At 36.0% G+C, this 25,295-nt stretch overlaps 1 protein-coding gene across 1 annotated transcript; it reads left to right on the top strand.

Moving 5' to 3' along the window:
- The first annotated feature begins 256 nt into the window (after nucleotides 1–256).
- LOC131042143 (ABC transporter G family member 31) lies at nucleotides 257–24,682 on the top strand. Its single transcript, XM_057975467.2, has 24 exons — nucleotides 257–900; nucleotides 1,009–1,129; nucleotides 1,636–1,724; nucleotides 1,811–1,895; nucleotides 2,018–2,177; nucleotides 2,806–2,882; nucleotides 2,971–3,027; nucleotides 3,156–3,246; nucleotides 3,327–3,628; nucleotides 3,929–4,210; nucleotides 4,763–5,079; nucleotides 5,345–5,505; nucleotides 5,791–5,894; nucleotides 5,994–6,144; nucleotides 6,685–6,813; nucleotides 6,898–7,049; nucleotides 7,152–7,484; nucleotides 21,566–21,856; nucleotides 21,939–22,022; nucleotides 22,318–22,451; nucleotides 22,543–22,770; nucleotides 23,225–23,396; nucleotides 23,746–24,000; nucleotides 24,090–24,682. Exons 1-24 carry the CDS (start codon nucleotides 626–628, stop codon nucleotides 24,357–24,359), a joined length of 4,320 nt encoding a protein of 1,439 aa, XP_057831450.2. The 5' UTR covers nucleotides 257–625; the 3' UTR covers nucleotides 24,360–24,682.
- The last annotated feature ends 613 nt before the right edge of the window (nucleotides 24,683–25,295 follow it).

Here is a 25,295-nt window from a genome sequence, read left to right as displayed (position 1 = left end):
TAATAAATGAAAGATTTTTCTTTTTTTGAAGTCAGATGCAATTAAAACTATCCGTAGTATAAAAAGGATAGTCCAACTAATTTTCAGGCGACTGGAATTCGGTGAGAAGGGGCCATTAATGGCTGCGGCGGGACAACATCGGTGTTAAAAGACTTACCTTGTACTGCTTGGGCAGCACTTTTCTCGGAGAATGACCAATAAAGACCGTTGAATGCATGACACCCACATAAAGCACAGTCAGATATACTCAAATCTACCCTCCACCAGCTCACACATTACAGACATGAGTACGATTTAACGTCGTGAGACCCACAGCAGTTATTACAAGGTGATAAACAGGGAGGCGCATGAACACACGTACGCAGAAGAGGGAAATCTGAGAGGGTGGGAAGTGTAGAAACAATATCTATCTATCTATCTATCTAAATCGTCAACGTGCTGGGCGTTATGGCAAAAGCGACACCATGGTGTTGAAGAGACTGAGTGGTTTGGTATGGATTAGTTGAGAGATGTGAATGAAGTAGATGGGCGGCATTCAATGCATTCCCAGGCGAGTAAAAGGGGCAGGGAGAAGAAAGTGTAAGTAGTAATTGGTTTTGCGGAAGGAGGGAGGAGATAGTAGAGAATGCAGAGGTCTGGGAGCATCTATGCCTGGGGCTCTCGTCGATCACAGGACGAGGAGGACGACGAAGAGGCGCTCAGATGGGCTGCCTTGGAAAGTCTCCCCACTTACGACCGCCTTCGCAGGGGTGTTCTTCGTACCGATGCAGGCGACCACCGCGACGTCCATGTCGCTGCTCTCACATTTCATGACCGCCAGCTGCTGCTCGAAAGGCTCTTCAACATTACAGATCAGAATTCCGAGCGTTTTCTCTTCATGATGCGGGAAAGAATCACCAGGTGAGTGAGCCCCTCAAAATGGAAATGCAGGCATTTGCATTTTCATTTTCATTCCGGTTTGTTTGCCTTTTTTTTTGACTTCTTGCCCTTGGTTTTTTCGAAATTCAGAGTGGGAATCTCACTGCCGAAAATCGAGGTGCGGTTTCAGGGGTTAAATGTAGATGCAGATGTGTATATCGGCAGCAGAGCTCTGCCCACCATTCCCAATTTTGTATTCAATATGGTACAGGTGAGTTTGGTGGAATTTTTCATCTTCATTAAAGAAAACAGAGTTTTGCAGGTAGTGCGAGATAATTCTAGATTTGTTTGTGTAGGATTTGTGATTCTATATTTTTATATGAAAGATTTGTTTTGCATCAGGGTCATATTCTGTAATTTATTATTAAAATTAGAATATAAACGTGATCACATTCTATAATTGATTTTTAAATTAAAAACATTTTGGATCACAGTTTTGTGATTTCTCACTAAAATATAATGGTTTTATTAAAAATATATTAGAATATAATATTTCTAATCACACCCTGCAGAACATCATCAGGAATGAATGAAGGAATTCAAATGAATCTATGAATCTTGATTGAGAAACCTGCAGTCTTGTAAAACCTCACCTGATGAATCATAATGTGACGCAAAACAAATCTTATACAATTGAATTAAAAAATAACACTAAACAAACTCCTCGTTTTTTATTTCGTGCTTTATCGAGACTAATAATCTTTATCAATTTGCCAGGCAGTTCTGAGGTTCCTGCGAATATTTCCCAGCGGGAAGAGGAAACTGTCCATTCTCTCAGATGTGAGCGGGATAATTAAGCCGTGCAGGTACAATTATATTCCTCATTCTCTGCTTTTGTGCAAAAGAGTTTTTAATAGTCCAACTGTACACTGACAGCTTGCACTCATTACAGGATGACGCTTCTCCTGGGACCGCCCAGCTCTGGGAAAACGACCCTGCTTTTGGCTTTGGCTGGTCGCCTCGATTCCGAGCTGCAAGTACGATTTGTCTGTATTACCTTTATCTATACTTACGGGGTTTCTTAGTGGATATAATAATAGTGTAATCCGTTACTGTTGCTTACACGTTTCCATGTTCCGTCATTAATTTGCATGCGCAGGTGTCTGGAAGGGTGACTTATAATGGACACGATTTAGACGAATTTGTGCCTCAGAGAACCTCAGCTTATGTTAGTCAGAATGATTTGCATGTGGCTGAATTGACAGTGAGAGAAACTCTCGACTTCTCGGGTCGTTGCCAAGGAGTTGGCACTCGATATGGTACTACATAAACATCAGCTTCGCTTAAATTGCTGCAAACTCTCTAGCAGATTTATAAATCATGTTTTGGATCGTAATTTGGTGCTGCATAATTGATCTCTCACTATCAAGAAACATTAATTTATAAATCTATTATATTTCTTACAGGCTGGCATATAATTTTTACAATCCATAATATTGATATGAATCGTTTATAAAGATTTTTTAAAAATATTTTCAATCAAACTTTTCTAATATTTTCAATCAAACTCTTTGATTACAGATCAAGGAACATTAATTTTTAAAAATATTACATTTCTTACTGCGAAAATATAATTTCAACAATTTATAATAATAATATTGGTATGAATTGTTTGTATGTTTTTTTAAAGTTTCAATCAAATTTTATGATTCATAACATCAAATAATATGATCTATCATTTCTAGAAAATGATAAAATCAGATATGAAACTTTATAAAGGGGAAATGAAACTTTAAAAAAAGGTACACACATTCAAATCCAGAATCAATTCATACCTCATTTCTGACACCATTGCGTTTTTTTGGTTGTTGAGGTTTGTTCAAACCTATTTGTTATTCTGTTGGTTGATACAGACATGTCAACTTGGGTGTTTTAAATTTCATACAGACATGTTAGTGGAGCTATCCAGGCGGGAGAAATATGCTGGTATTAAGCCCGATGAGGATATTGACATGTTTATGAAGGTGAATATTATTTAAACCATATTGATGTTAAAGCTAGTCCCCTCAATGACGATTTTAAGAATAACATGTCTTTTGGAGATGAATTCAGGCCTCTGCGTTAGAAGACCAGCAAGCGTACCGTCTCGTAACGGATTACGTAATGAAGGTCTGTCCTCTACTATTTCAATGCAATTGGGAAAAAAATTCGAAGTCATATGAACGGATAATCTGATTCTATATCAGTCAAATAAACGAATTCAAGCATTTCCTGTTTGTTGAAAAAATAATGTACAGATTTTAGGGCTGGATATATGCGCTGATACCATAGTGGGAGACGAAATGAGAAGAGGGATTTCCGGGGGCCAAAGGAAACGTCTGACAACTGGTAAGATGGAGTGAGCAAAATGGGTAGTTTTGGGTGGTGTGATGGGAGTTATTGAGCCTGGTGTATAACATAATGTGCAGGAGAGCTGCTTGTGGGTCCGGCCAGAGTTCTGCTGATGGACGAGATATCTACAGGTCTAGACAGCTCTACAACGTTCCAGATTGTCAAGTATTTGCGTCAATCTGTGCATGCATTAGATGGTACCGCAGTCATCTCTTTATTGCAGCCAGCCCCTGAAACATTCGAGCTCTTCGATGACATTATTCTGTTATCAGAAGGTCAGATTGTATACCAGGGACCTCGGCAACATGTTCTGGAGTTCTTCGAATCATTGGGTTTCAGGTGTCCCGAGAGAAAAGCTGTAGCAGATTTCCTGCAGGAAGTAAGTACTTAAGCACTAAACAAAAAGAGAAATTATGTGATTTGAAAAGTTTACTCATCACCATCTCTCCACTTGGCATCTTATGTATGTTACAAACTTACAACTAAAACAGTTAATCTCGTCAGGATCTCTGTTATATAATGTAATACACATCATCTTGATTAGATGGATTCTGAAATGGTGCTGGTTTTGAAAATCTTGATCATGGGTGTTTTCGAAGAGCTTTTTCCTGCTAATTGTGAACTTTGCAAACATTAAAATTTGTTTATCTTTTATTTAAATCTTAAAGATGCTGTTCAGGTGACATCCAGGAAGGATCAGCAGCAGTATTGGGCTCATGCTGATCGGCCATATCGATACGTGCCCATTGTGGATTTTGTTAAAGCCTTTCGAAGCTTTCCTCTAGGCAAAAAGCTGTCGGAAGAATTGGCAGTACCTTATGATAAAAGGAAGAGCCATCCTGCAGCTCTTGCAACTTCAAGATATGGTATAGGTAAAGCTGAGCTCTTGCGGGCCAGCTTTTGGAGGGAATGGGTTCTCATCAGGAGAAATTCATTCATTTATGTCTTCAAAACTGTGCAGGTATAAATAATCTGGAGACCGGGAAGTAAATTTCTGGAAAAGACTTGTGATTAATTTTGAAAATTAGTATTTCCTCTAAAACACCATATTTTAGAATTTGATAACGGCTATTTTTACAAACCCTTTTGTTACTGATTGTGGACTTGGGAAACCTTAATCTTTTACTTATAAAGTGTTCACCAAGGAAAAGCTTGGAAGCCCAGAACTAAATTAAAAATATTATGTACATATCCAAGCTAAAGACATTTGAGCTGGCGTCAAAAGAATTGAAAAATAAAACGACGGCTCAGTAGAAACTCCGTAGTATCTCTGGGGTGACAATTATGCATACAGACAAAGCTGTGTTGTTTGCTTTATATTCATAAGTTATATAAAATCCTATTCTTGGCAGACAAGCTTAGTAACTTGTTCCTATTCACTGTGTGTTTTAATCTTATTGGTTCTTATTTTAATTCAGTATTTCAATCTTCTCTGTTCTCTTGTATTTGTATAAATTGTTCATATTGCTCTTATTGAGTGTTTGAGCCTTACTTGCTTTTTTTTCTGTAACAGATCTCCTTCGTCGCATTCTGCACAATGACAGTTTTTTTCAGGACAAAGATGCATCATGATACAGTAAATGATGGGGGATTGTACCTGGGTGCACTTTACTTCGGAATACTTATGTGCATGTTTAATGGATTTACTGAAACAGCCATGACCATAGCCAAACTTCCTGTTTTATATAAACAGAGAGATTTGCTCTTCTATCCAACTTGGGTGTACACCCTTCCTACATGGGTTTTCAGTCTGCCTAGTTCGCTGTTGGAATCTAGCATTTGGGTCTTTATGACTTATTATGTGATTGGTTTTGATCCCCAGATTGAGAGGTAGCATCCCTCTAATCTAAAAGTTTACATTGTTATATCAATATGTACTTTTGGTACAATTTCTCATTTGGATTGCCGTTATGGGGCTAACAAATTTTTATTGGAGGGCCATGTAATGATCTTCATATAGAGTTTCATTCAATAAACTCATTTATAATCTGAGTAAAACGAACCCTAAAAAATATTCTCCCCCAATTTTGGAACTCATTTAAATGCATGTCAAGGGTTTCTCATTTGGTGTAATGTTTAATTTTCTGATTTGCAGATTCTTTCGTCAATTTTTGCTTATTTTCGTTGTACACCAGATGTCTCTTGGACTCTTCAGATTAATGGCTTCAGTGGGTCGTAACATGGTGGTTTCTAACACATTTGGTTCATTTGCAATGCTGATAGTCATGGCTCTTGGAGGATTCATTCTTTCTCGACGTAAGATCTACCTTATGTATCAGTTCATTTATTCTCTTAAAACTACCTGTTATTAGTTCTTCTTAAATGATTGTAATAGGAGAGAGTTTTTAGCAGCGTGCTATCTTTTTTCAATTTTTGTTGAGCTTGCCTGATAGCAAGTATGGCATTTATACTAATATATTGTTATTTATATCTAGATGTTATGCCACCCTGTTTAAAATCTGTAACTGTTTTTACTTAGTTCCATTGGCGCTCAAGGTCATTAGTGGAGGTTAATAGAGTTTATTCATTCCATTTCAACAGAAAGCATCAAAGGCTGGTGGATATGGGGTTATTGGATATCTCCATTAATGTATGCTCAGAATTCAGCAAGTGTCAATGAATTCTTGGGACACTCATGGCATAAGGTATAATTATAAATTCAGACATTACAATTCCATGTCATTTTATCTGCAGTTAGAAAAAGATGCTGATCAATAACCAATGCTTGGTATTATTCACTGCAGCATGTTGGTAACCAGACTTTAGGTGAATTAGTGCTTACATCTCGGGGTTTATTTCCATATGCATACTGGTACTGGATTGGCGTTGCAGCTTTAACGGGTTATGTCATCTTATTCAATGTTCTTTTCACTTGGACATTAGCATACCTTAATCGTAAGTATCATCGTCTCATCTAACTGCATCCAAAGTTTTGGAGAATTCTTGAAACACTTATCAGGAAAAGGAAAAAAAACATAGTGGTATTAGAGCTTTTAGCTTCTAATGTAAGTGCAAAATAGCTGTATTACATAAAGCTGAAATTAAGATTGACACTAATTATTTGAGGAAATATGATGGCAAGTAGTACATCAAATAGAAAATCAGCAAAATTGTTTTTAGTGTTTTTAAATTCTTGTTAAAGGGGAAACCAGCCGAACTATAGCATTAATACAGGAAAAGCTAGACAGTACAGCTTTACGTGGTAAAGCATGTTATGTTATATTCTGGAGTTTACCACCTAAAATACATGCAGATCCTGTTTGTGATAGTAAGTTTTGTAGCAAAACATTATTGTAATGATGTAAACTGTAGATATGAATTTTTTGCCAATTCTCTGTTAAGCTGCATTATAATTAGCATGTTCATAATTTTCATTGTGCACTGAATTTTATAAAAAGATATAATTTCTGAGAGATCTGAAATCATATTTTGCAGCTATTGGGAAAGCTCAGGCGGTGGTCTCTGAGGATGTTCTCCAGGAGAGGCATGTAAATAGGACAGGAGAGCGCTTGATAGAGTTGACTCCAACTTCTCGAGCAGGGTCTGCTAAGGAAGCCACTCAAGGTATTAAGCAAATAACTCTATAAAAGGATTTCATTGTAGAAGCTGCACAAAAAGAAGACGTTCTTAATAAGTGTGCATTTGCAGGACTAGATAGTTTTAGGCTTACGAGGTCTGCGACTGTTCAAAATGGGAACTCGGAATCTTTCGCAACAAAGCAAAGGAGGGGCATGGTTCTTCCATTTCAACCATTTAACATTTGCTTCAAACATGTTAACTACTATGTGGACATGCCACCGGTACATTAAGATTACTGCACTGCATGCATATTAAGCTCAGATAAAGTTTTTGTTTACATTTTACCCAAAGCATAACCTCAGAAAATTTGATTATATCCATAGGAAATGAAACAACAAGGCATAACAGAGGACAGGCTTCAGCTTTTGCGAGATGTGAGTGGAGCTTTTAGACCTGGCATTCTTACCGCTTTAGTGGGAGTTAGTGGAGCTGGTAAGACCACATTTATGGATGTATTGGCTGGGCGGAAAACGGGTGGCTATATAGAGGGTAGCATTAATATATCTGGTCATCCTAAAAACCAAGAAACATTTGCTAGGATCTCAGGGTACTGCGAACAAAACGACATTCACTCACCTCATGTAACAGTCTATGAATCCCTCCTATATTCTGCATGGCTTCGTCTTCCATCCGAAGTTTCCTCAGATACCAGAAAGGTACAGTCATCTGTCTAGATTCATTAATCTGTGATCTGTTATAATTTTAAAGGAAGGAATGGTTCAATCTTATAGGTAAAAAACTACTGTAGCATTGTTTTTTCCTTTTGTCTTTTACACTGCACCTCATATGATGTAATAAATTTTTTCACTCTCATACACTTTATAATACAGCAGAAATAGTAAGATCTGTAAGGAAAATACATGGTATGCACCTCCAGTACTGTAAGATACTAAGATATATTAAATAAACGTTCAATATGTGTGCAAACAAACTATGCCTATATAATGGAATTAGGATGCATATTCGTTTCCCACGTTAAGCCTTAGAGGAAAGAAATGCATATCTCATAACTATGAAATTTTTTAGCAGCATGATGGCAGTAAAATAACACTTAAGGTACAAGAATGAGAGAAGAATAGAAAAAGCATAGACAAAAGAAAAAAGACACCAATATACATGGGAAAAGCCATTTTGGGTAAAAAACCTCACCCTCCAAAGTACTAACTGATGTATTATTTGGTAACATATAAACCAGTTATATACACTTGCAGGCCCAGAGCCTTAATGTGGAGATCAACATCCTTGTCCTCTAGAGGAAATCTGATACCATAACCCTACAATAAAAAACTCTTCCCTTCAATAATTGCAAAGGTCTCTCTTTGAAAATTAATAAATCTCTCATCCAAGACTTGTTTTTATAGGAATTTAGCTCACTTGGAAACCACTAGTGGTATCCAAAACCACAGAATAACCAACATGACACCTCATCAGGTGGTATATACTTTCAAAGCTCTGTTATAACTTATAAGTTATAAGTATTTCGAGATGTGTTCGAACAAGTCTGCACATTATAACAACCGTATAAAAAATAGATGATTTGACCATCAATTTTGTTTTCTCCTCAACAAATTTTTCTCCTAAACAAATTTGTCACATCTCAACTAACTTTGTTCTTATGTGTCTCGTTATAGTTTTGGCCTTTAGTACACTTAAATCAATATTTTACACAACAATATTATGCACAACAATATTATGGAAGGTGTAGAACACCTTTCCAACAACTTCCCCACATCAATGCTATTTAGAATCTTCTTTTCCTATACTCCTAACTGAGCATTAATATAATTGTTTACTTCTTTTCCTTAGCTGTCACCATTAGTGTAATTTTGTTTTTGTACAACCATGTCTTAATTATATTTCTGGTTTTTAACTTTTTTGTTGGACTTAGCTATTAGTTATTATTTTGAAGACAAATACATGGCCAATTGACTGTAATGTTCCAATCAGAATTAAAGACCTCATTTCTTGAAACGAAGTTCAAAGAAGTTGGAATCTAACGAGTCTACAAAAGCAAATGGTTTTCTAAGTAAGCTTTTCCAAGAAATTGGAAATCCCATGTTGAAGTTGGGGACAATTTCTTCTTAAAAGGAGAAAATGATGAGGAGATACCATGTAGCTAGATAGTTAACTATAGTTCACATGCAAGAGGGTCGATAAAAAATAAGACAGACTGTTGTGCTGGTGATAGATATAAAAGTAGTCGATAGTTGAAATAGCTGTAAAAGACAAAAAAAGGTAGGTGGGCAATTGTAACAGCTGTAAATGGTAGAGAGCAATACGTTGAAAAGTAGAACAATGGTTGGAAGTTGGAACAACTGTAAGGCTAGTTATGAACAAATAAAAATTTCATAAACAGCAACTAGGAACACTGAATGACGCTAGGATATTTTCCTTATGTATCACATGTTTCCTCAAGACATGTAATGAAAATATAGAGAAACATATTCAACAATGGTCATACTGTATGGAAAAGAAATGTTTCCTAGACATATATATATCCTAGGATGAATTAAGAAATCTGCAATGATAAACTAGTATCCTAGAATAAAGCACTGAGACAGTTAAGCACTTAGCTCGAGGAGTTGATATAGAATATGTTTATGTTGAGACAAATAGTGCTCTGTGATTCATCCTAGTATTCAGTTTTTTGTATTCTGTCAAATGGCACCTGTCAAACTGGAAAATTTCAGTGTATTTCGCTTGGGTTCAAATCTGCAGTTGTGGAAATGATCTCCATGCTTGCAGAAATGAACCCTATCCATGGATTCAAATTGTGTTTATGAAAATGAACTGTGCACTTTTGCTTACCTTGATGTCTGAAACTTGTGTTTGGAAATAGGTGATGTTGATGAACACTTTTGGGAGTTTGCTAAGGGAGGTCTTTTCCTTTTGACAAATCGTTGCATCCAATTAATCAGTTTTGGAATAAAGATCAAAGACATACCCCAAACAAACATTCAATATGCCTAAGACATGTATATGCTGATGCTATGTTTTGAACATACTGCAACCTGTAGTGAAGCTCATGAGCTGGATCTGAAATGATAGATGATGCAATAATAAATAAGGTGTCCTTTTCTATACTACCCCTAGCACACAAATTACATATTTTGTGCTCAAATCAACAAGTAAAAACTAATAGGAAGGGAGTCAGCTTGGGCCTAGGATTAAATTTAAATTTAAAATTTCAGGGGTTCATTTCTGTGCTCGCAGGTTTGGCCCAAGGAAAAGTGGAAAAGGGAGTCAGATTTGGCCCAAGATTAAATTTAAAGTCAAAAGCTCGGGGGTCATTGTCCTGCTGTGGATTTAAAACCAAGTTCATTTTTGTACTTGTGGATTTGTCCTAGGTAAGGTAAAGTTTAAAACATGGATCAAGTCCAGAGTTTTGGGATGCATAAAGTTGAGATTAGGTTAGGTTCAGATTCTTTGCCAACTTTTACAAAAAAGTGTGCCACTTGTACCTAGTTATTGCATTAAGAACAACCTAGTCTTGTCCAAAACAAAGGGGAAGGATGCAAGCCTGTAATGAACCTTTGTTGTACCTGCCTTGCCTTTTTGATAATTAGGGCCTGATCTATCCACCGAAGGTTGGATTTAGGGCCACAAAAGGATTTATGGTTTCCTGCAACATTTAGATATTTCATTTTAATATGTCAACAGTAATATTAGATCAGTGGCATAATTATTGCAGCACAAAATACATACACGACCCATTCTAGATTTTGAGGATATCAGGAAGGTAATAAATGCCTACAAAAAACATAGATTCATGACTATATTACTTGGTTAACATTTATCCATTATATATAAATTGGTAGGGATTAATTCATTATATTTGTGCCTAGTTGCAGAAACATGACTATCATTAATTAGTATTCCTTTTCTTTACTTATTAGTTGTGTCTGAGAATGAATGAATTATTTTTTATTCTTCTGTTTGTCACTAAAGTGTATTTTAATGCAACATACTAAACCTGATATTGCAGGTTACCTATCTGGTGTGAAGATTAAGTTCATTTTACCCTTTTGTACATTATAGATGTGCTTAGTTCATTTGGCAAGACATTTTTAGGCATGGAACCGATTTAGCAATTAATTTGGGCCACTAGTTAAATTATATTCATTACTGTTATATGAGGGAATGAAAGCAGATTTAATACAACTTGCACAGAGACATACTTTATCATTTCGACATTTAAGCGGATTGTCCTGGGGATGTACCAGCTTGCTGGCGATGGGGAGGGATGCTTACTAGGCACTGGTTCTTCATCGCTGGGAAGAACCAGTGACTAGCCCTTTCACATCGTTTGTTGACTGATGCATTCCCAAGGCAGTCCTCATGGTTGTCTAGGCATCATAAATTATGAAAACTGAAATAAATATTATTATTGAGTAACGAAGTTACCTGTTGGACGCTTCTCCTTGCCCTTCTCTCCTTGTCACCTCTCTCCCGTGTTTCCATAGGGTGCGGGTTTATACCTCTTTGAAACCATGCTATTCCCCTTGAAACATGGCGTCTATTCCGGAGGTGGCTTGGGAATGGACGTGTCCTTTCATCACTCCCACTAGTTAAGTTAAAACGTATTTTAAGCGGTAAAAATAATTTTTGTATTGAAAATATATATATTTATGTACATGTATTGTTTAATGTTTCTAATCATTGTCTGCTGTCTACACGGGAATATGACAAAGCCATGCATTTTTCATCCTTTATACTTATTTATTGGTATCAGAGCCTAAAGATTAGGGTTTATTGTAATTGAAACGTTCAGCGTGTTATCAAAATTTGATTACCCAGCTCTTGATATAGTCTGTATGTATCTCAATTGCGGCGCTTGATGATTAGGCCTACCCATACCTCAAATTTTCTGTATGTTATCAAATTTCAAATTACATATTATTTTATACAATATTTCTTTTACTTTCCAAGATAGTGCATGTTGGGACGTGGTATTGGGGATGGTAAAATTTTTCAAAGTTTTTCTAAATTTTTGTGACAGCAAGGGGATGGCTATTAAAATAACTTAAACAAAATAAATGCAGCTGAATTTTGAAAAAGTAAATACTATGTGTTGAATTTGTAATGACAAACCCTAAAAACTTTTAGGGGTTTTAGATTTTAGCTCTTAGGGTTTTTTTTGCATTTTTTTGTTAAAAACTTAAAAAAAAAATTGTGCACCACATGGAGCATGCTGCCCAGTCCTAGAAAAGAGGATGACCCCTCCAAATCCTCAGGATGTTTGAGATGTAACCCTCAAGGAACAGTGCTTTTATATATTCTCCTTGTGTATATCTAGTAATTGCCTAACAATCAGGCTCTTTGCATTTCTGAATTTTCTTTTGTTTCCAAAATTTTAGGTTTCTGCTAGTAGTCTCAGCTTAATCTTAAAATTTGGCATTTTATTCAAGTCACTTGCACCGTTGACACCCTGTTCCTTCATCTTCACCTTCTTCTTAATGCCAAGTATGTTATAAACTTCTCCATATCGACCTCTCTAAAGTATGAGGGATTAAACCCACTTAAAGTAAAAATAATGCCTATGTTGAAGGGTGCTTGGCTGGCATGTATGCCATGTTGTCATTTCTTCATATAATTCCATGGCTTGGATTATAAACATTCAAAACTTTCTTGGCTGGCCGATGTGGGACTAAGTCTTGTGAAAATCAAATAAAATAAAAAAACTTCTGGTGCACATACTTGTGGCCTTGGGTGATCTTGAATTCTAAGCTGTGTGCCTAGCTTTTACGAAGGCAAACGTATCCCACCTCAATCGAATCATTCTTAGGCTGTGATCACTGCCCATTCTTCCATGCACTGGATGTAAATTCCGAGTTTATTAAAAGCAAGTGAAAATTTGCTAAATTCAAACTTGTGGAGTTACTTTCAATATGCAAACATTTATTTGATATGCCTTAATCAAGATGCTGATATTCACATGCATATAGGCCCAGCTATCCCAGCCAAGAAAAGCTGCTCATCAATTCAGTGTGCACAGTCTATTTAACATTGAGAACCAGTTTTATCATACAATTCAATCATTTTAATGACAGTAATAGATCACCTGGCTAGAATAATGTGCACAGTAATTGACTGAATGCAGTTAACTAAGACTAAGCCAATATGGATACAAATTTGAAGGTGAGCAAACTCTTATTGCCGAAGGTGGGTTAGCTGAATGCCAGTCTTGGTGATGCCACAACTTGGGTCTCATTACTATCAACAAGAGCGTAAGTATGCACTTCATATGTCTATTGTGACATGTAAGCTAGATAACAAAACAACAAGAATAGGCATTCAGGTCCAGTTGGTCCATTATCGTCACTTGCTTGAATAAAATATTGATCGACTCTTCATAAAAGATGGTAAAGTTTTATTTAGGGCCTAGGCAGATCAGTTTATTGATGGGCAATGTAATGTAAAAGATAAAGAGCAGATCGAACCGAGCACAACATAACAAGAATATGAACTCTTTCGACTCTTTCTATGAGATTTTCAAATTGGAAATAATGCAATTTGAAACCAAACTAATCTGACTCAACTTTAACTCTGCTTGCTGCCAGCTCTCTATGCCACTGCTTCCAATCTCATTGATCTCCTCCGCATCCTGAATCCAGCTCCTACTTAAACAACCACCTCTATTTGCCTTGATCAATTCCATTCAATATATACACACATTCTCTTCACAACTTTCTCATAGTGCTCCAATATTCCTGACTATGTCACACCTCTTCCTTCATTTCCATCCTATGCTGTTTGCCAGTACTTCATTTAGCTCTAAGTGCTCTAGATATATGCATGTATGTTACATTTTAAGTATGTATGTTACATTTTAAATTCTCCTCACTTGGATGAGATAGGAATAACTCCTAATTTTCTACTAATTTGTAGAATTAATTATTTTAATTTATAATGCATATAAGGTTTATTTAACCCTTTTAATTAAAATCACAATTGACATTAGGATAACATTAAATATTAGAATTTAATGGTGAAGCTACTCCGGTTGGTGGTGCTGCCAAGAGGACTAGGGTGAGTGTCAAGAAAGCTGTGGCTGCTTCTGCTAAGGATCTCCCAAATCTTAGGGATAACATTAAAGAACTGCATGGGATTAGCAACACCCTGGATAATGCCCTGAAAAAAATCAATTAGTTTTTCTTCTTGGGTCTGGCCGGTTTTGCTGGCTTTGTGGGGCTTCTGCTGGTTTTCGTTGGTTTTCTGCTGGCTTTTCGTTGGCCTGTTCCTTTTTGTTTCTTGTTGCTTTTTCTGTTAAGCTCGAATTGTAAAGGGTTTCGCGGCCCCTTCAAAACCTGTTTTTACCTTAATCAAAAACATTAAATATTAGAATTTCAATTCTACTGTGATAACATAAACTGTAATTTTGTAGAAGAGACAACCTTCTTAATTTCGGTAGCAAAGATCATTTAAATCTAAGTTGCCGGTCTTGGTCTGAGTATGGGTACAGGGTTTGGGTCTAGAACACCTTGCAACACCCTAAATGGTACCTTTATTGGCCTTCTATGTGGAAGAAGGTTAAGGATTAAATCTGTTGGTGTTCTCTTTGAAGTCAGTCCAAGCTTTCCAATTGAAAGCTAGGATTATATCTACTATTGCCAGTACCTTATTGGCCATGGTAATCCATTACAATGGACTTCTTTAGTGGCTTTCCTAACACTGAGTGATAACATAATAGTGTATTTGTTGTTGTATTCCAGTTTACCATTATGCCATGGTCCAAGACTGTTGATACTCCATAACTCGTAGACTTATTTTTCAAGTATGTTTGGAACTATTTTGAGATGCAGTTTGCTATCATTTCAGATTGTGGTTAATGCTTCTTGAGTCACTTTTGTCTATCATTGGAAGTCTTTTGGTTGCCAATTGTGCTTTTCAGCTTTCTCTAATCTGCAGATTGGTGGTCAGATTGAAGTTGTTAATTGTACTTTGTTCAATGCTCTTTGCATTTCTAATTATAAGATAGGCAATGGGACACTTCTTTGCATGTCATTCAACATAGCTACAAATGACATACTCATTTTTCTATAGGGAATTTCTCTTTCAAAGTTTGTTATGGCTTTCAACTGGTGATGCCTTACAAAATTCTGGTTTCAGAGAAAGCTTCTACGTATTTGCAAAATTTGGTCAACTGGTATAAAAAAATTTCAAGACATTCTTCAGCAAACTACAGTCAAGTTCAAGGCACTTCATGATTGACACTAAATCCATCATTCCTTTCAAGTTGGTGATCATGTGTGGTGTCAGTTTGATAAATTTTTTTAATAACAAACAACATCACAAGTTGAAGCCCATCAGATTCAGACCATACATTATTCTTCTAGAAATCAGATCTAATGCCTTTAGCCCAACTTGTCGTCCATGATGTTGTCCATATGAGCAAGCTCAATTGTTTGACACCATTCTCCAAGAAATTGAACCTAATGCCTTTAGCTCAGCTTTTCATCCACAATGTTGTCAATGTTAGCAATCTCAATTTCTTTGAACCATCTCAGTTGGAGAAAGATATTTTTATCACTCGTCTTAAGGTTACCTTTCGCAAGTTTCAACAACTATACAAAATTCACTAGTTTCAACAACTATTGGCGAAAACTGCTGAGCCTGATATTTAGCTCTGCAAGAATTGCAAGGGGAGAATCAATACATTCATCTCATGCTGACTCAAAAGGAACTCCACCAACTCAGGCCAAATGGGTTCTCGGAGTATGCTTTTTGCAAAGAAATTCCATAATCTCAGCTAGACTTTGGGGACAATTTCCTTGAAGCATGGAGGAAACAACGACAACAACACCATTTAGTTAGAAAGTTAAATATAATCCACATGCAAATGGGGTGATTAAAATAAAGTTAAAGTAAGACAGCTGATTGGGTGGCTAGATACAAGTAGTTGACACTTGAAATAGCTGTAAAAGATAAATCATAAATAGATATAAATGAAAAGATAAGTGGACAGTTGGAAGAGCTGTAAAGGGTAGAAATCAATAAATAAAAAACCAGATGGACAGCTGGAATAACTGTAAAGAGAAGATACAAATAAACTATGAAAAAGTAGGTAGAGAGCTATTACGAATTGGAAACATAGAGAAATACATTTAACAATAGTCATATAAACAAATTTTATGCATTAAACACTTCACCAATGTCAACTTTTTCTGATGAGCTAATCAAATAGACATTTTCTGTAATCTTAGGATTGTACAAAAATAAATTTTCTTGTGAACTTTTCCTGATGAGCTAATCAAATAGACAAAATCTTAAATCTTTCTTAGGATTGTACAATGATAAATTTTCTTTGTTTGTTGGACATATTTTCTTTTGCAGTTGAACCATTGCTAAATCACCCTAGCCAAATATGATTTCCCTTAGATGTAAATATTTCTTTGCCTTCTACACCTTGTTTGCCTTCAATAAATGATCCCTCCCTTGTTAACTTCATAGATGTGTGCAACAAAATCTTCAGAATCTTGATTAATTTAAGCTATTCTTGTAAATTCACTAAGTCCATAACTCCTTTCAGGTTTGGGCCACAGACAAATTGGAAGGGGGAATTTCCTGTTTGTGGTAGAATTATAAGCATATTTGTCCTGTGTTGAATTGAAAATCAAATCCTTTTCTTGGTGTTATCACTTGTAAAACTTTCGCAAACATCTAGTCACTGACTCTCTTTGACCATCCATTTGGGCCTGGTATGTTGAACTATACTGCAATTTACCATCCAATTTCTTCTACATTGTTCTCAAAAGTGATTTCAAAACTTAATATTTTGGTCAATCGTTATGGATTTTGGAATGGCATGCAACCGCACTTCTTTTTTAAAGAAGAAATGACTGATAGTTTGGCTTTTTATAAGGAATGCAGTCTGTCATCTTAGAAAATTGGTTTGCCATTACAGACATTGAATCATTCCTTTGCTGGGTTTGTGGTAGCCCAGTACAAAATTGACAGAAATAGCATTACATGGCTCTTCAGGTGTTGGAAAGGATGTATATAAACATGCATTTTGTTTCTTATCTCTACAATTTGACAAGCTCTGTAAGCAGGAGCCAGACCTCAACTTGACAAAAAATAAGAAACAAAATAAAGTTTCTCTGGGAGCAAAAATAAAGTTTCACTCCTCAACTTGCATATCATCTTTTTTGAAGTGGCCAACCAGACCTTTGGGCTGCATCAATCAACTTCTCCTTCAACAAGATTGCAAAGCTGCAATCCCTCAACCAAAAAACTATCAATTAATAAATAAGTTTAAAAGAGTACTTAATGGTATTGGAGAGATATTTTTCCTCCTCTTCATCATGATATATATGTTTATGATGTGAAATCTCCTGTGTTTTGTATGGTTGTCTTTTTCAGTAGACTGTATGTAGCAGTGGTAGTCTTCTTTTATATTTTGTATTCGGATCTTTATGCTCAACATCAAATTGAGAGACGAATTTTTCTGATGGAACAAAATATGCAAAGCCAAGGGTCCTCTGCATCAATGGGTATCAGAGCAACCACAGGTGCTGGGAAGGATAGGACATTTAATAAATTTCTGGTGAGAGCAAGCAAACCATGATCTTTATTTCAGTTATCTTTTTTCGCGAACTGTACATGATAGTGGTAGTCTTCTTTTATGTTTTGTATTTGGATCTTTATGCTCAACGGCAAGTTGAGAGACTGATTTTGATGATGGAAAAAATGATGCAAAGTCAATTCCAGAGGTGCTTTGCATCAGTGGGTAACAGAGCAACAAAAAACGATGGGAAGGATAGGAGAATATTTAGTAAATAAATTTCTGGTGAGATCAAGCAGGCATTGAGAAGTTAGAACTAATCTTTGCTGGAGAGACTGTAGAGGAAAGGTGTTAAGTTGTTGAAATAGATAAGCAGAGCCCTACAGAATGGATAAAAGGGGTATAACTATATATAGATAAAGAACCCTGGTAAATTGTTTCACTGTTGTACATAACCAAAAAATTTGGCAAGAGTTGTATTGGCCAAATGGATTAATCTAATACACAGATTGAAGAAGAAAGTATGGTGTGGAAGAGGATGGGCAGACATTAGAGGACTAAAAAGTGTTGAAGACAGCAAAGCAATTTTCTGATGAACGAGGGTGACTGAAGTGGACTTGCATTTTAAGAATGTTGCAACAAATGTAGAAATGTTTCATAAATGAGTTGTCCATTAGAAAAGCTGGTAAGTTTCTATCTAGTAAGAGTGCACCATGATGGAGGAATATCATGCAATGGAATGATTAAATGGAGATTCACAAGTAGGAGAAGAGATCTTCCAATGAGGGTGACTGAAGTGGATTTGCATTTAAAACACAATGAGAGAAAAGAAGAAATAATTGCTTATATGAGTCGTCTATTAGAAAAGATGACAAGTTTCTATCTAGTGGAATGCGATATACTTGTAAAGTGTACAATGGTGGAGGAATTTTGTGCAATAGAATGCATGGGTGGAGATCCAGAAGTATGAGAAGAAACACAATGATGAAAATTGGTGAAAATGTTGTGCCTATGTGAAGCGTGCCTGAAATTGAAATCGAGGAAGATAACACCCATATAACAAACAACTTTCTTGATGATGAAGTTCTGAAATACATATGGCAGTTAAGCATGTAGAGAATTGTATACATGCAAATGGGATTTAATCTGAATTTTTTTCAAAGTTTAGTACTTTTTTCTCATATGAAGGTGAATGTGAAAAGAAGAAAAAAGAGGATTTGGGAGAGAATAGTATTGTTGATCTCCACTGGAAGGTGATAGAAGAAAAACACATTTTTGAAACGACGAATTGATCGATGTCCATTATTTGAACACAACTCTAGTGATGCTGCCAACTCATGGTCTATGGTAAAGCTGATCCATGTTTCATGGTTTTCATTTTACAGTACTCCAAGACACTTTCCTGACATTTGCGATTACCCAGGGATCAAAACCATTTTCACAGGATACAGCACACACTTTTCCAGAGGCGTGAAACAATCTAGGGAGATTGGACATTGCACCATTGAATTCCACACTAAATCCACAAAACAAGCTACTGAGGACCACCCACAATATATGGTAACACTGATCTTACATTTTGACACTGTTTAAGTCAACTGCTAAAAGTTGAAGAGTCAAGTGAAATATCAATTATTTTGACTTCCAGAATGGTTATTAATCCTTAACAGATTTGTAACATTATGTATCATCAGATTTAATATGGTAAGAATGGAATTAGACATAGTGAGAGAGCACGAATCATAGTATTTAAACCAAGAAATGATTTATAATGGAATTTCAAAGGCACTTTAGCTTAATCCTTAGGAGTTCAACAATTTTGCTGCAGTCCTCGAATCAGTGTTTCCATTAGCATAATCCTTGGCCATACTATTCTAGGAACTCCGATAGATTTGTATTAACAAAGATCAATCATATACATTGGTATAGGTAATTACACCTCTCTTATATCCTTATATCTCCTTATATTGTTATTACATTATACATATCTATTCTCATTATCTATCTCTTTCGCATATTACATTCTCTCTCTCTCTCTCTCTCTCTCTCTCTGCTACATTATATCTTTCGCTATACGAAGGACGTGACCCATTCATACCACTCCTAGTTTACGTGATGTGTCTTCGGTTTGAGGCTCTACGAGCTCTTTGCAGTAAGTGTGGTAGGATCTGCGGTGACTGTGCCTGCTCTGCTACTTTCCTGCCAACATAGCTCACGGGGTTAAGGATTAAAGCTCCTTGCAGGGACAATTGGGAATCCCCTTATCTAATTATTTATTAGGATTGCATTATACCGACTTAATCTCATCAGATTTAAGTCTAAATAATCAATATTAGTTTTGCATTTATACCTACTTATTTTATTGTAGTTTTGCACTTTTGCATATGTTAGTTTTATGTACAGATTAATTTTAATAGTATGATTAAATATATTATTTACTATTTAGCTGTATATGTTACTTGATACTTAATAAAATAAATCTATATTAATTATTAACATTTTAGCATATTAATATTATATTATTTATATATTATTTAACATTTATGATTTTTATATGGTTTTTTGTATAGAGATACCCAGGCTCAATTGTTTTTGCTGTATTGGCATACTGTATCACCTATCTGTACCTAATTCTGATTCCAATTTGGCAACTTAAGGGTTGTGAGAGCAGTTCAAATCACTCACCAGGGAAGATTCCCTAAGGCTAAGTATTTCCACACTTGCTTCCTAGGATTGACATAATTGGAACTATTGCTTTTCAAGGTGGGATAAATGATCCAGGTGGATAATCCAATCACAACTCCAGTGATGTTGCGAAGATCATTCTAATGTCCCAGGACAATGTTAGATCATGCTTCATGGTCTGTGGACAGGATGCTATCCTGAGGTTTGCGGTCTCTCCAAGATTATTAATACATTTCCACCAAATGCCACACATTTTTCTAGTGGCATAAGACAATCTGGGTAGATCAGACATGGTGCCATTATTTAGTCTTAATCATCTGCTTAGTTGGTGTTCCAGGCACATACAAAACGAACCAGTAAGATATTCACTCACAATTCATGACACCACCAATTTCCAATAGTGTAACATTTTGATGCTATTCAGCTCAATCGATAGAAGGTGAAGAATCATGTGAAAGATCAACCATTTTAACTTCTGTTGTGATTCATTAGCTTCACAGATTTGTAACAGTATGTATAATCCATACAACAGATTTCATAGAATAAACATAACATACCTTAGACATAGATTCTGGAAGATAAACAACAATAAATAAATAAATATCCCTCAAGAGTATACCAAGTACATAACACTCTTCTAGGCATCTTTCTCTAATTAATGCTTACCTCTGATTTATTAATCATATTTTTTCAATGGATATAACACTTCTAGATTTACATCTCCTGATATCTGGATCATCAATCCAAGCATGAAAGAGGAAAAGCATAGCAGTTAAGACATCAGATTTTAACAGCCCACTTGCACTTGAGAAAAAGATGATTGGAAGTGTCATCATCTGCTTGACAGATTGGGCATGCAGAAGCTTGGTTGGCACCTCAGTCCTAGCCCCAGTTTCATTGCTAACAATAATTTTGTGGCAAACTCACCAATGCAATAATTTCAGCAAACTATGTTACACCATATTCTCTTCAAGTCAATTCAAAATCATTATGCGTGACCTTCTCACACACATTAATCTAGAATTGTGGTCTCTTGAATAAAAGGTAAGAGTGGCATCAAGATTTTTGAAAAGGAAGTATTCTGAATTGCTTTATTTAATTGATGAGCTTCAAATTAAAAATTGATGGGATTGATGGCATCACCAATCATTGCATGGAAGATACAGTAACCTATCCAATAATTCTTCATAGCTTTGCAAGAGTGATGAACGTCATTTTTTATATAATGGTTTTGAGGTATACAACAAAACTGTCTTAATCTTGCAAGCATTCTCCTTTTCACGTCCCAGTATTAATGCCTTGACCCACTACTCCTGGATAAACAAACTAGTTAAAGCCCAAAGGAAAGAGCCTGCTAGCTACCAAAGATTTGATAAGTGTTATGAAAATATTTATTGCAACACTTTCCTTCCAAATTGAACTCCCGATGAAAATTAATCCCAAATTCTTTTGACACTATCTCTATTTAGTTTGTTTTCTAATATTCTAATTTCCTATGCTAGCCTTAGTCAATATAAGTAATATTACAATGTGAAATTCAATGTTCAGATGTTTGTGGATGAAGTAATGGAACTTGTAGAGCTCACTTCTTTGAGAGGTGCCTTGGTTGGGCTTCCTGGAGTGAATGGTCTATCTACTGAACAGCGTAAGCGATTAACAATAGCAGTAGAGCTTGTGGCTAATCCTTCAATTATATTCATGGACGAGCCAACTTCAGGCTTGGATGCTCGGGCAGCAGCTATAATTATGAGAACAGTAAGAAATATTGTCGACACAGGGAGAACTATTGTTTGCACCATCCATCAGCCTAGTATTGATATCTTTGAAGCATTTGATGAGGTAAAGACTTAATTATCTTAAAATATCTTTGCTAAGAATGTGAAATTGGCATCTTATTAAAGCTAAGTGAAATGTGCTGCAGCTATTCTTAATGAAGCGAGGAGGTCAGCTTATCTATGCAGGTCCATTGGGTCGCAATTCTAACAAACTTATAGAATATTTTTCGGTAAGATGCCATCCAATACAGATTTATTCTGTCAGGGGATCCAGACCTGAATCTGGTACCTTTTAATGAACAGTTTGAATTTTGAAGTTGTAAGTAGTCATAGTTTCTTGCACAAGAACCAATAGGGGTGAATACTTAATAAAATAAACTGAATTTATATACAAGGAATTGTTCATGCCAGATATGATTGACCACTATGCTTTTAGCAAACATTCTCATTACATTGAGCTTAAGAGTCAAACCCTATCTGAAAATTATAATATATGTTTCAGCTAATTTAAAATGATTTGTGTAGGCCATTGAGGGGGTTCTGCAGATAAAGGAAGGCTATAATCCAGCTACGTGGATGCTGGAAGTAACTTCCATGTCAGAAGAGCGCCGTCTAGGGGTCAACTTCAGTGAAATCTATAGAGCATCGGAATTGTATAGGTGAGTGAGTTTGCCTTATTGATCTCTTCAGTCATTTCCATTGGATTTTCACATCTTGTTTCCTATCTTGTGGTGCATTTTCCTATCACAGGCAAAACATGGCACTAGTAGATAGTTTGAGCAAGCCAATTCCAGGCTCAAGAGAGCTTCATTTTGAGACAAAGTACTCTCAGCCCTTTCTAGCACAATGCATGGCTTGCCTATGGAAGCAGCACTGGTCCTACTGGAGGAACCCTCAGTACACTGCAGTTAGATTGCTCTTCACATTAATTATCTCATTAATGTTTGGCACTATATGTTGGAAATTTGGATCCAAAAGGTTGGTGTTCCCAACTCATATTTCATCATTGTTTCAATTTTATGCTTCAAATCACATTTTTTGATGCCGTAACCAACTGTTAAAACATTCCTTCGCTTAGATATGCAAATCTTATCCATTCCTAGATATTTAGATTAAATCTGCTCCTTGTACAGTGTGTTTTTGTACTTCGATGCTATATGCCTGCTATTTCATAATTTAAATAACCATTCAACTTTGTTTCACCGAGTGGAAAAAAGTCATTGTTAAAAGCCCTTTTTAACATCGAGCTCATATTTTCAAACCTGTTGGGGAAATTGCCAGAAATATGTTTTCTTTTGTTGTGTTCCAAAAGACTTTAGAACCAGTTCAGTGAATCAATGCCTGTTGATGCTTATATTACTTAAGAGTTCTTCAAAATTTAAAGGGGGTTAACTTAAGGCTAAGAGAAGGCATATGTTGCGTGGTAGTACAGGAGTGAACAACAGGATATTTTGAACGCCATGGGTTCAATGTATACAGCTGTTCTCTTCATGGGTGTGACAAATTCATCTTCAGTGCAACCCGTAATTTCAGTGGAGAGAATGGTTTTCTATCGGGAAAAAGCTGCTGGAATGTATTCCGCTCTACCGTATGCTGTTGCTCAGGTGCGTATCTTGGAGTCACAAGTCATTAACTTTTTGAATGGTGGAAATAAAATTCGGATTCCTCTATAACAATGAATGGAATGTTAACAATGGGAGTTCAGAGTGACAAGACACTAATGGAATGTTAACAATGGGAGTTCAGAGTGACAAGACACTAAATTTTACTTAAGCTTGAACATGGCATGTTATGGTTTTAATAGTTAGAGGTTTTCAGAGTCCATTAATTGAAAGGAACTTTTACAAAAGTTGTGTGTATAGTTTTCATCAACTTATGGGCTAATGAATTTAGGTATTGGGAGTTCTGTTTTATATATCACGGTGTGGCCTAATGATATTGAAATGCAATCAGGGGGCGATTGAATTTCCATACATATTGCTCCAAGCAATCATCTACGGAGTGATCTTTTATTCCATGGGCTCCTTTGAGTGGTCGGTGGGGAAAGTCTTTTGGTATTTCTTCTTCATGTATTTTACTTTCATGTACTTCACATTCTTTGGGATGATGACAGTGGCAATCACCCCAGACCATAATGTTGCTGCAATTATAGCAGCACCTTTCTTCATGCTGTGGAATCTTTTCTCAGGATTCATGATTCCCCGTCGGGTAAGCTGCCTTGCCCCCCATTAACAAATGCTTTGGAATTATGTGGGAGTCCATTCTAATAAACAGGGTGGGTACATGCAACTTGACAGATGATTCCTGCATGGTGGAGATGGTATTATTGGTTGAACCCTGTAGCTTGGACGCTTTATGGCCTTTTGTCTTCGCAATATGGAGACGTGGAAACCAGTTTGAGGCTGGCCGATGGGTCACACCAGCCCGTGAAACATTTTGTACGAGACTATTTTGGGTATCATTATCACTTGGTGGGAGTGGTGGCAATTGTGTTGGTCGGCTTCTGTCTCACCTTTGGCCTTGTCTTTGCCTTCGGAATCAGACATTTCAATTTTCAAAAACGCTAGACACTCTAATGCTACTCTTACACTTTTACTCCACTGCAATAACACACCTTGCTCTGCTTGCACCACAATTTGTTATCATTTTTTGTAGATAAAATGTACCATTTTAATGCATCTTCCTCCTAATGCATTCTTGAGCAAGGGATAGATAAAGATTGTTTAACATGCTCTTGGGAGAGGTAAGTTAAGAAGAGTGGTATGGCAACTTGACCATCCAAACTTTTAGTTTATGGTTTAATTGTGAAACTACACTTCTTACTCTCCTTTATGAGATATATATATATAAAAAAATCAATTCAAATATATATTCAATGCCATTTTCATTATTTTCTAAGATCTTTATTGTGAAACTAGTCTTCTTGCTCTCTTTGTGAGAGATATATAGATTAGTCCAAATATGCACCCAATGCCATTTCCATAAAATTTAATAAGATGTTTTCTAATTATTAGCTCTCAAACTGTTGTGGTTTTATGTTAAGGGTTAGTGGACAGTGGTTTTTGGAGTTGTTTTGGGTTGGGTTGCTCGGACGTTTTCATTGTTATTGATAATATATTATAGTCCGATATTTAATTCTTTTGCCCTTAATTGTTTTGGTCAATGATTCATTGGTTTACAAATTGTATTTTAGTTTTGTAAGTTTTTATGGAGAGTGGTATAGCAACTTGACCATCCAAACTTTTAGTTTATGGTTTAGTTGTGAAACTACGCTTTTTACTCTCTTTTATGAGATATATAAATCAATTCAAATACATATATTCAATGCCATTTTCATTATTTTATAAGACATTTGTTGTGAAACTAGTCTTCTTACTCTCTTTGTGAGAGATACGTGGATGAATCCAAATATACAACCAATATCATTTCCATTAAATTTTATAAGATATTTTTGATTTGGAAGTTTCTTTTGATTAAGTAATTTTCATTAGCATCTCTCAATA

The sequence above is a fragment of the Cryptomeria japonica genome, chromosome 9 (assembly GCF_030272615.1).
Source record: "Cryptomeria japonica chromosome 9, Sugi_1.0, whole genome shotgun sequence".
In the NCBI taxonomy this organism is placed as follows: domain Eukaryota; kingdom Viridiplantae; phylum Streptophyta; class Pinopsida; order Cupressales; family Cupressaceae; genus Cryptomeria; species Cryptomeria japonica.
Note: the sequence above shows the minus strand (reverse complement) of the source record. Positions and strands in the feature narration are given on the sequence as shown.